Source organism: Colias croceus, chromosome 23 (assembly GCF_905220415.1).
Source record: "Colias croceus chromosome 23, ilColCroc2.1".
Lineage (NCBI taxonomy): Eukaryota > Metazoa > Arthropoda > Insecta > Lepidoptera > Pieridae > Colias > Colias croceus.
The window spans coordinates 1,337,814-1,350,356 of record NC_059559.1 but is presented as its reverse complement, the minus strand read 5'-3'; the positions used below and the strand labels follow the sequence as shown (position 1 = coordinate 1,350,356).

Sequence of the window (12,543 nt, the reverse complement as noted above, 5' to 3'; positions counted from 1 at the left end):
TTAACGAAAATCCTAAACAACTAATAATAATATTCTACCCATAAAAGGTCAAATATACAACTAAGAATTAAACCATACAAATATACCTATATTCCTGCTATACCTAAACTACATATTTAGGCAATACATAGCCTGTATACTAACAAACAGATGTTTTACTATTGGCATTCAAAAGCCTTAAGCACATGTTGTGTTGCCGTCTCGCCCGCACCCGCGCGTTCTCGCTCTAACTTCAGCTGTTTCGAACGGGATCAGGGGCTGCGTATGCGCATTGCTTAGGGTTGTCGACTTTATGAATTACAAAAATATTAATAATTATTTTTAATTAAAAAGCTAAATTATGCTCTATGCATATTCATTCTCAAACCAACTAAAAGTAAATTATATTAATACTAAAAAAAAATCATTATACAAGATCAAAGAAATTTATTACGAACTTTAAGTTATTTTTAAAACAGACGTACGATATATTTACGACATAAAACACATAAAACCATCCAATAGTAAATACATACATACAAATATACAAAAGCAATAAAAACTAACAATCGACAGCCCTAGCAAGTCAGCTGCTCGCACCGTCCAAGAAATTCATAAACAGCTGTTAATTTTTTCAACTCGACCTTTCGGAGGCCATCCCTTAGCTCGATCTTAGGCGAGATACACATCGATTGCAAAAACTACAACAGGCGTTTGTATATAATTTATATCGGTACGGGATCATTGTTCCATAACCTATGTCGGTAGGTACATATTAATATAAATATATAGTACTAGCTGCTCCGCGCGGTTTCACCCTCGTGGCTCCACTCCTGTTGCCCGTAGCGTGATGAAATATAGCCTACAACCTTCCTCGATAAATGGGCTATCTAACACCGAAAGAATTTTTCAAATCGGACCAGTAGTTCCCGAGATTAGTGCGTTCAAACAAACAAACAAACTCTTCAGCTTTATAATATTAGTATAGATAATGTGTGAAAAGAACGCAAAATGAATAGCCATCTCGATAAAAATAAATAAGAAGAATAATTAAAATCGTCCTAAACGGCAATCAATGTTAATAAAACAAACATTCCTAATTAACAACCAATCAAATGAAAATTGATTGATTATTGATATAGTATTTCTAAATAACTGGAAACATAATTATCCGATCAATTAATATTAGACGAAATAAAAATACGCGTCAATTACAAAAAAAATGGACTACATATTGATACAGATAATTTCACATAATACCGAAAAAATTTACACAAAATTAAAAAAAAAAAACTGCGAAATACGCGCCAATGCCAATTCCAAATTCAAACGCCAGATGATTGGAACATACGCCGTTGACATCTGGTGTTCCGGTTCACCTTATATCCGGCAGGCATTACTGAATTTTCAAATTCGTAACATCTGGCAAGATTAGTTTTATTGAATGTATTGTTTTATTTTTTTTTATTCGCCAAATGTGCTTACAAAAGCTTGCTATTACCTATTGTCTTAGAGAAACATGACGAATTTCAATACAGAAAATCTTTTATTCTTCGACAGTACTTAAACATGTGGTCAATTATTATTTACTCAAATAACCGGTCTGTTTCTTATCTTTTGTTAGTAAGCTTGTTTAATATTTACCCATTTTTTTATATAATACTAGCTGTGCCCCTCGGTTTTACCCGCATTGCTCCGCTCCTGTTGGTCTTAGCGTGATGATAATATATAGCCTACTAGCATAGCGGTCCGCCGCGCCCCGGCTTCGCCCGTGGTACATATTTCGCAATAAAAAGTAGCCTATGTCCTTTCTCGGGTATCAAAATATCCCCATACCAAATTTCATGCTTATTGGTTCAGTAGTTTAGGCGTGATTGAGTAACAGACAGACAGACAGACAGAGTTACTTTCGCATTTATAATATTAGTATGGATAGCCTTCCTCGATAAACGGGCTATCTAACACCGAAATAATTTTCCAAATAGTTTCTGGGATTAGCGCGTTAAAACTAACAAACACAAACTGTTCAGCTTAATATTATTTAATTTAAGTCTACCGCCCGTCCATTGCATCGTGATACAAGCTAACAATTATTCACATAATTTATATAATATAATAAAATATCGTGATCCTTGCTCGTGTGTGTTTCAATTGAAACAATACAATTAATACGCAGGCATGACTTCGTAGTACATGTTCCAGGCATTCGTGACTCAAGAAAAATGTAGAAATAAATAATTTATTGTAATAATTTTTTTGTGAATTTTTTTTTTTATCGAGCTGAAATTTAACATGCTGGCAACCACTGTGATAGCTGAAGAAAGGATTTTGATAAATTCTTCCTCCAAGGGGAAAAAAAATGACAGTTTCTACTTTGAAAATTTATTTTGAACGCGCAGGCAACACCTAGTAATATTATAAAGAGGAAATATGGTTTTTAATTTTTAAGGTTGTTGTTCAGGACTGTTGATAAAACAAAGAAACATACATTCATACACGAACCTTGAAATAGTCCACTTTTTTGCAGAATTGTAATTAATAATTTATAATTATATCTTGTTAGTTATTTACACGGAATAAACTTACTGAAGCAAAAATTTTTAGCGATAGGTTAAAATATCGTACTTATTTAGAAATAAAAAAAAATGTTTTTACAAAATGATTCTAGCAAAAATTTGACAAAGCGAGCGAAACTGCGTTCGGAAAGCTAGCCATATTAAATAATACATATTTTATCTCTTCTAATAGAAAAACAATTTTCATCTTATAAAATGTTTAGAAGCTTCCAGATGCTCTTCTCAATTAAAACATTTCAAAAACACAACAAGGTGCTTTTACACCTGCAGCAGATGGCACGATCTATATTATAATAATTAATAAACTAAACGATCGTTACATAATATACGTATTCTTAATACATACTAATCATTTTACAAGAGTTTACTTCTAATCACTACCTAGTATCTAATCTTTGTCACTACATAGGTAGTTGAGAACAAATTCGCTGTCTGTCCAATATCTTTAAAACTACGCAACGGATTTTGATGCAACAGCGTGATTCTCGAGGAGGGTTTTAGTATACAATTTATTATCTACAATTCAATTACCTAAATACAATTAATTTTAAATTCACCAAAAACTGCTTTTTAAATTAAGTTTTATATGCAAATTTGTAGTACCTATTTCTATATGTATATATAAGTCCTTTTATTAGCAAAACACATAAAAAGTCGATCTAATTAAAAGATAGGATTTTGAACTTTCTCACACTAATACTAAATATCGATAACCTTTATTATCTTACTTGTTATAAATTAATTAATAACACAATTACTAAGATATATTAATTATAATTACCTACGTATCATCATCATCATCAGCCCATATACGTTCCCACTGCTGGGACACGGGCCTCCTATGAGGGTACACGCCATACCTACGTATAGGTATTTTTTATTCCTCAAGAAAAATTCAATTCGCAAATGTCACTAAAACGCTTTAACAAGGTTCACCTGTAGTCGGTTACATAACCGACTCCTTTACACGCATTAAAAAAATAAAAATCACAAAATGTAACTTATTCTTTACGTGTCTTTACCATTCCTAAAGCAAATGACCAACATGATGAACATTAATACTACCATCTAACAACCCCTAGCTTATTTCACATAGGGCGTGCACCCTACGTACGTACTACTTTAAAAATAAAAAGAGTCAAAACTCTTACCAATCCCTTCGCTTTTCACAACGAGTGCCATTATTAAACTTGAGTTAACAATCTATTCATTACAATGTGATAAAGTGCACTAATTAATAATTATTATAAAACACGCGTAGAACAAAACATTACTGAACGACCAACAAACTACGACAGTTTGTGCATAATTCGAACAAAATTAACGTCAAATTGAGGGTAGATTGAAAATGTGGTACAGATATAAGCATATAATAAATTAAAACGCGCAGATAGGTATGCATGGATTTTTTTTTTTCAAATAAATAAAAGTGAATGTATTTTTGTCTATTAAATAAAAATTAGTTATATTGTACATTAAACAATCGAATAGTTTAATGTTAAAAGGCAAATAATTTTAACCAGTCAAAATATTAAACCAAAACAATATTTTACAAAGTTCACTATAAAAAAAAATCGATAACTAATTTTTTCTGATTAAAAAAAAAGAAACGTTTAGTAAATTCGCATTACAAATAATAATCGTAATTTTAACCACAGATTAGATAAACCGTTAACGGTCAAATATAGACGCGTCCTTACATTTTCCCATTTCCTGGCTAATGTTGATAACAATTTACTTAGGTACTCGAAACCAGTATTACACATTTAATATTCTATTATTTATTTGTATATTCTATTATTTTATAAGTACCAATTATAAAATAAAATACTTCATGAGCGTAAAAACTTACCAAGTCCGATCTTTTTCTTAATTTTCTTCAGCACTTTCATTTTGGATCCCTTCTTATCTTTCACGGGGGTGGTTTCGGGCTCCATAGCCATAGGAGGCAATACGAGAGTCTGCGGCGGCATCTGGGCCCCGTGTCCCGAAGCCCTGGGGCAAGCGGGACAGTGGCAGGAGCCCCTCGCCTGCCGCACACTCATACAACTACTTACACCCATCATTTATACGGATTAACGGTGTATTCAATTCAACAATAACTATAAATCATATCAATACACTTTCACGGTCACGATACTTTTTCAATACACAAATTTCAGTCACGATTTAGTTGCTAGTTAAACGTAGACGCGATATGACGTCCGCTCGCGACGGGGCCTACCGGCGGAGTGACGTTGTCGACGATCGTGCAGCGCATCGCGGCACGATTACCGGAGCAATTGCTTATATGATGCACGTGCAATCGATATAAAACCTAAGTGCAGTGTAATAAAATCCAAATTGCTTTACCGCTCGTCTTACATACGTTCTTATATCCGAATAGGCAGCTGCGCGCGCACAACAACCCTTATTAACATCTGTCCCTTTTATTTTCATAATGATAAAAAGAGTTAGAATTCCTTCAGCAGCAACTAGCAAGGGTGGACTACGGCCGCTTTGTCTCTCCTACATATGTAGGGAAAGGTGCGTTAATTTTCGCGGACCGAATGAAATTTTTTGATCGAATTCAATGGATGGACAACATGGCATTGGCATTCAAAGGGCATTAATTTTTGCCTTCGAGTCCTGTGCAAAATAGAAATTGTGGTCAACATAATATGTAAAGGCAAGGTGTTCGAGAGTGCATTCATTAATTTGGAGGAAATAACAAATAAATTGTGCGGACCGGTTAAATATGGGGGTAATTGAAAAGGGCAACAATTATACCTATATTCTTAACCTAATGTTTTGTTTTTACTTATCTACAGATCTAACAAAAGACAACAAATTCCCATTAAATACTTAAAAGTAATTACGTCAATCGGTTGGAAACCCAAAGAGTTATCGATTATTAATAAAAAAAAATCAATACAGTCGAATTGAGAACATCCTTCATTTATGGAAAAATCAGTAGAAAATTATGATTTTTATACAAAAACTAGCCCACTTTAAATTAATTGGCTAGAACTAGACAATCTAAATGGGATCACACGGGAGGCACCAGCTTTAAAATTAAAAGAATCATCGTAATCAGTCACACAAAAATATACAGTAGAATTGAGATCCTATTAAATATAATTGTATTGATTTAATTCGGTTGAAAATATGAACAATGTAAAACCAAAAACAATGTAGGGTAAATCCAGGTAATTGGGAACAAGGGTGATTGGAAACAACTCCACTTACACTTTCAATACCTATAGTAGAGCCATTTTAATAGGCAACATTTGACAGTTCAACAAAATTCAACAACGTAACCTAGTAACGACGACATAGAATAACATGATATTTCGTTTTGTTAGATCTGCACATTTGCTTAACTTTTTTCAATTACGATTACATATTTATAATAATAATGACCGATACAAGTAATTTTAAGATTTCATTTTACTGATAAACCATCCTAAACATAATAAACAATTTCTGAATTGAAGAACTGACGTCGCTACAATTTTGTGTCAATAAACCTTTTTTCTTTTTAAATACTAGAGACGTTACTCTAAAAATCGAAATCTGACATCTAGAATCGAATGCATTGATTACTTGTGAATAAAAATCATCATAAATTAATAAATTCGATTGACAAATGTTTCAAATCCGTATCGATTAATTCACTTTAATCGATGTTTTTAAGCAGGTTACCTCTCTTCGTAGATAAAATTGATAGACGTCAAATGTTGCCTATTAAATTGGCTCGACTATAGTTTTCTTTTACTGTACATAATTATAGATCTGATTCCGGTTTTTCAAACGTTTGGAAATTCATCTGACTGATTATAGAAAAAAAATCTTATTGACTAATAATTTAGTTTACTATCACCCCTGTTCACCATTACCTAAGCTTGCTAACTATACTTACTGTAAAAAGTATGAAAAAAGCAAATTTCTTCGAAAGCAAGCAATACCACCGGAACTCGTTAAGTAATCAGCTAATTGCTCTAATTGACACGAATTAGCGCATGAGGTCCCGAGGTGCAGACGGACATACATGACTCACTGATATTATGTAATTAGATAGATAATTATTTATGTTATCATAAGTACCAGTACAGGATATAAGTAGCTGAAGAATTACTAATTTTCAGAATTATAATTTTCGCCTGCGGCTTTGTCCGCTTCGTCTATAACCTGATAAAATATATACCTACTAAAACCTTCCTCTTGAATCACTCTATCAATTAAAAAATACGTATCAAAATTCGTTGCGTAGTTTTATAGATTAAAGTAGACGGCGAAACGCGACTTTTTTACTATGTACTGATAGTGACTTTTTACAGGAATGTCGAAAAGCTGCAAAATAAAATTTCACTACTTTATAACTAACATTTTGCGAGTTCAAACATACTAATTAAATGAGTACGGAAATGCGAAAGATTAGATGGTCATTTATTGGTGTTTGTTACCCAAATAGCCGCTAAAACTACTAAACGGATTTTGATGAAACTCGGCAGCCTGTTGTAGCTTATGTACCTACACAAAAGCTATAGAAATACTAGCTTTTATACGTGGATTTTTCCGAGTTGTAATTCTACTAACTCATAATGCGCAGTTATTATTAAAAACGTCCCTTTTAATCACTTGCTTTAAAACGCACCAAATATATGTCAATACGCACATTTGACACATATCTGACATCTTTATATAAGTCAAACAATTGAGGTCAGTGTTATGATGAATAAATTGAATGGTAACAAAGAGTTGCCACATTTAGATTTGTGCGGCTTTGTGTATCAAACGAGGAAACCTAAATAATTTTTGTTTGCTTTTTCACAAGCAAACGAGACAAAGCGAGCTTTTTGGAGATCCATGTTAACTCTGCGCTAAGATACGATTGTGATATTATAATTTCTGTATAAAAATTATTTCGGTGTTAGATAGCCCATTTATCGAGGAAGGCTATAGGCTATATATCATCACGCTAAGACCAACAGGAGCGGAGTAATGCGGTTAAAACCGCGGAGCAAAGCTATTAAGTTATATGAAAATAAAGCAGAACAACGTTTGCCGGGACAGGTCACTGGAGCCGTATTATGACTATTATTTCCAGACAGATGACGCCGTGAATTGAACTGACTGGCAAATTCATATTATGATAGCAATAACCAGCCATGGTTAATTACAGCCCTGGTCTATAGTTTAGTTATAAAATCACGTTACTTTTTCCCAATTAACCCCTAAAATTAGGACGAATCTCGGGTCGTTAAACCGACCAGCTGACGCGAATCTAAAAAGTGGACGCAAGGTGCGTACCGCATCTGTGCGCAGGCGTCGCATTCGTGTGTTGGTGACATGTGGCCTGTGCGTATCAAGCTCAAAGCTTTAGATTTTCAGTTTTATAGCATTCAAATCCTTTCTTACTTACTAAGTGGCGCAGGGACTCAAGGTGAGTCTCGGCCTCCGTCAATAAGAGCCTCCATCCTGCGCCATCTCTTGCCAGTTTTCATTGAACATATAGATGTTTGCTCTGTCTGGGTGTAATTTATCTATATAATATTTAAAATTATAAATGTATGTTTATCAGCTATCTGGTTTCCATAACACAATTGAAAGCTTAGTATGGAATCAGATCGTGCCGTGTGTGAAAATTGTCCTGAAATATTTATTTATTTATTAATCTGGAGGGCCTATTCAAATCTTAACTAATATTATTATTACTGTTTCTCTGTCTGTCTCTTCTTCTCGCCTCAACCACTGAACCGATTTGGATGAAATTTGGTATAGATAGCTTTAGACCTGAGAAAGGACAGGGTGTAGTATATGTCGTATATATTGCGACATAATATCTTAGAGACCATTCTCGAGTTTAATGCTTACATGCAATGCATTTGGCGATTCATTTTTTAGGGTTCCGTACCAAAAGGGTAAAACAGGAGCCCATTACTAAGCCTCCGCTGTCTGTCTCCAGGCTGTATCTCATAAAGCGTGATAGCTAGAACGTTCAAATTTTCACAATTAATGATGTATTAATAATGTTGCCGCTATAACAAAAAATACTAAAAATTAAAAAAAAAATATATTAAGGGGGACCCCATGTAATAAACGTGTCAAATTTTCGTATTTTTTTGCTTATAATAGTAGGTACGAAACCCTTCGTGCGCAAGTCCGACTCGCTCTTGGCCGATTTTTTACTAGATAGATTTGTTAATTACCATTTTTAATACAGGTGAAAGTATTCATTAGTCTATTGTACCCACCCTAATAGAAGCAAAGGTGTATACGACGATTATAGTAATTAACTACGACTAACGAGAATTATCCATAAAAATAATATCAAATAATCTATCGACAATTTTGAACTTTACCCTAATTATTTTTAATTACAATCCTATCCTACTAATATTATTTATTATTATAAATGGGAAAGTTTGTGAGGATGGATGTATGTGTATGTATGTATACAGTACATGTAGGTTTGTTACTCTTTCACGCAAATACTACTGAACCGATTTTAATCGCCGTCAAACTTAAACTCAAACATTTATTTATTCAATTCTTCGAGAAGCACTTTTGTAACGTCATTACATATTTTTAACATTTACCACCGATTCGGAAAGCAGTATTTACGGAGAAGAACCGGCAAGAAACTCCATAGTTCGGAAAGGAAAGCTAAGCTAAGCTAAGCAAAAGTTCTCTAGTGGGAGTCGAGCACGCTTCGGCATGAATTGGGCCAGCTCGCACCGGGGAAGGTACCACACCTCCACAGAAGATCGGCGTGAAATAGTGGCATGAAAATGCCACTGTGTTTCGTACGATGAGTGGGGGCACCGGAGGCCCGTATCCCTCTCCTACCTATCCCAATCCTATCCCTATACTTCCCGTGTTAATCCTTTACAATTCCATTATCCTTTCCTCTCCTCACATCCTCCTCTTAAAATAAAAAGATATGGCAGCGGATTTAAATTTTAGACTACCCCAGGAGGGTACTAACCTCACTAGTGTTAGAGAATCCCTCCCTGAGAATCAAAACTCAGGCTGCCCTACGTACTCTGGGGAGGGCAAAAGTCCGCTTAAAAAACCACCTAAGCGCAAACGGCGCAAAAAGTCATCAAAACCACCACCAGTGCTATCAGTGGACTTCTGTAACGTGAGAGGCTTACGCTCCAACCTCAATGCCGTCCACCACCACCTTGAGACGGCAAAGCCAGACTTATTATTTCTGACGGAGACTCAAATTTGCCCTCCACCTGACACATCACACCTTCACTACCCAGGATACAAACTGGAGCACACTTTTATCCCTAAAGCTGGTGTGTGTGTTTTTGTAAAGGAGGATATCTGCTATCGTCGCATCAACAACCTCGTTAATTCCAACCTGTCAACTCTCTGGCTTCGTATAGACTGCGATGACCATCCACGGGTCTATGCGTGCGTGTACAGGTCGCATAGTGGTGATGCTGAAACCGATCGGCTTATGGAGCACCTTCAAATCACAGCCGACGCAGCACTCGAACAGATCCCCTCTGCTGAAATTATCGTCTTAGGCGATTTCAATGCCCACCATACTCAATGGTTGGGGTCACGACTTACTGACCATGCGGGGAGATCTGTTTACGACTTTGCATTGGCTAATGGTCTAAGACAACTGGTGACTTCGATCACGAGGCTGCCTGATGTCGTGGACCATACCCCTTCCATGTTAGACCTCCTGCTCACCTCCCATCCAAATAACTATCAGGTCAATACTGATGCCCCTTTAGGCACATCAGACCATTGCCTGGTTCGCAGTGTGGTGCCAATCTTGCGCTCAAGGCGGCCCCGATCCGGTGGCTGCCGTCGCGTTTGGCACTACAGAGCGGCTGATTGGGATGGAATGCGGGAGTTCTTTTCATCCTATCCCTGGAAGCAAGTTTGTTTTGCACACGATCCTAGTGCTTATGCTGACTCTGTCGCGGATGTGGTTCTGCAGGGAATGGAACTTTTCATACCGAGTTCTGTAGTACCCATCGGCGGCAAGTCTCAGCCCTGGTACGGTCATCTTTGCAAAGAGGCATTTCGCCAGAAGCAAGATTGTTTCCGTAACTGGGCAGATGCATTATTAAAACAGGATCCGAATGCCAGTGCTCTTAAAAAACAATATAACTTTGCCTCCAGGCAGTACAAAAGGAAAATTAGCATAGCAAAGTCCGAGTTTATACGCGGAATTGGCAAAAAACTGACACGTTTCCCATCCGGTAGCCGAGCTTTCTGGTCGCTCGCTAAAGCCATCCAAGGAAACTTTTGTCAGCCGACGTTCCCACCCTTGCGCCGGGAAGATGATACCTTAGCCCACTCGCCCAAAGAGAAAGCCGATTTATTGGGCGCTCTCTTTGCGTCCAATTCCACCTTGGACGACAGGGGAAAGGTACCGCCTACTATCTCGCGGTGCCAGTACTTTATGTCCGATGTACGCTTTACTCAACGTGAAGTGCGTAAGGTACTTTTTTCTCTTGACACCCATAAAGCGAGTGGTCCTGATGGTATCCCTGCCACTGTTTTGAGAACGTGTGCTCCAGAATTGGCTCCCGTTTTTGCGCATTTGTTTCAGCACTCTTATGACGTCGGCATTGCTCCAGCTTCGTGGAAAACCGCCGCCGTGCACCCGATCCCTAAGAAAGGCGATCAATCAGACCCCTCTAACTACAGGCCCATTGCTATTACCTCTTTGCTCTCAAAAGTCATGGAAAGCATAATCAACCGTCAGCTCTTAGGTTACCTGGAGGAGAACCAGCTGATCAGTGACCATCAGTATGGTTTTCGCCATGGACGTTCGGCTGGTGATCTCTTGGTCTTTCTAACTCACCGATGGGCTGCCGCTATTGAGAGTAAAGGGGAAGCATTAGCCGTTAGTCTTGATGTCGCAAAAGCCTTTGATCGGGTGTGGCACCGGGCTCTACTATCGAAGCTAACATCATATGGACTCCCCGAGAAGTTACGCACATGGATAGCCAGCTTTCTTGCAGCACGAAATATTCGGGTCTTGGTCGACGGATCGTGCTCGGAGCTTATGCCTGTAAACGCTGGCGTCCCCCAAGGCTGTGTTCTCTCACCCACACTATTTCTTCTGCATATCAATGACATGTTACAAATTAGTAACATTCATTGTTATGCAGATGATAGTACTGGTGACGCCTCTTACTCTGGCCATGCTAACTTCTCGAGAGAAAATGTCGATGAGTGCAGAAACACTTTGGTGTCCAAGATTGAAACTCTTTTGGAAGAAATTTCAAAGTGGGGTCGTAAAAACCTCGTAGAGTTTAACCCCACTAAGACGCAACTATGTGCATTTACGGCCAAAAAAAAGCCATTTGAATCAGCTCCCCTCTTTATGAACACTCCCCTCAGCGTCAAGTCTAGCATCGCGATTCTTGGCGTCAGTATTTCTGACGATGTTCAGTTTCGCGATCATTTGGAAGGCAAAGCTTCTCTAGCTTCAAAAAAACTGGGCGTCCTTTACAGAGCGAAGCAGTATTTCAGGCCTGACCATCTTCTATTACTATATAAAGCTCAGATACGGCCACACATGGAATACTGCTCACATCTCTGGGCCGGCGCCCCGTTATACCAACTCCTTCCACTTGATCGCGTTCAACGTAGAGCAGTTAGAATGATTGGCGACCCAAGACTTAGCGATCGGCTTGACCCTCTTGCTTTGCGACGAGACATTGCTTCACTGTGTGTCTTTTATCGCATATACCATGGGGAGTGTTCAGAGGAGTTATTCGACCTCATACCTGCAGCGGAATTTCACCACCGCTCCGCCCGTCATAAAGCACACTTCCATCCACACCATTTGGACCGCTGGCGAACGAGTACCGTACGCTTCTCGCGACACTTTTTACCCCGCACTACCACCTTGTGGAACAGTCTACCCCCTTCTGTATTCCCGCACGTGTATGACTTAAATTCCTTCAAAAAGAGAGCCTATATCCATCTTCGACAGCCGGTAACAGCCTCTCAAAGGTAACTT

The 12,543-nt window shown here is 37.7% G+C and overlaps 1 protein-coding gene across 3 annotated transcripts in view; it reads right to left on the bottom strand.

The window, feature by feature from the left end:
• LOC123702280 (protein neuralized) overlaps positions 1-12,543 on the bottom strand; it is a 52,230-nt gene that overhangs the window by 26,755 nt on the left and 12,932 nt on the right. Inside the window, exon 1 of one of the 3 annotated variants that reach the window (XM_045649983.1) lies at positions 4,408-4,770. The exons of 1 other annotated variant lie outside the window; for it this stretch is intronic. In XM_045649983.1, the coding sequence (XP_045505939.1) occupies positions 4,408-4,621 (214 nt within the window). In that variant the 5' untranslated portion in view covers positions 4,622-4,770. Of the gene's footprint in view, positions 1-3,706; positions 3,777-4,407; positions 4,771-12,543 lie in introns of those variants that run through there. One more of the 3 variants, XM_045649984.1, reaches the window with a different exon arrangement.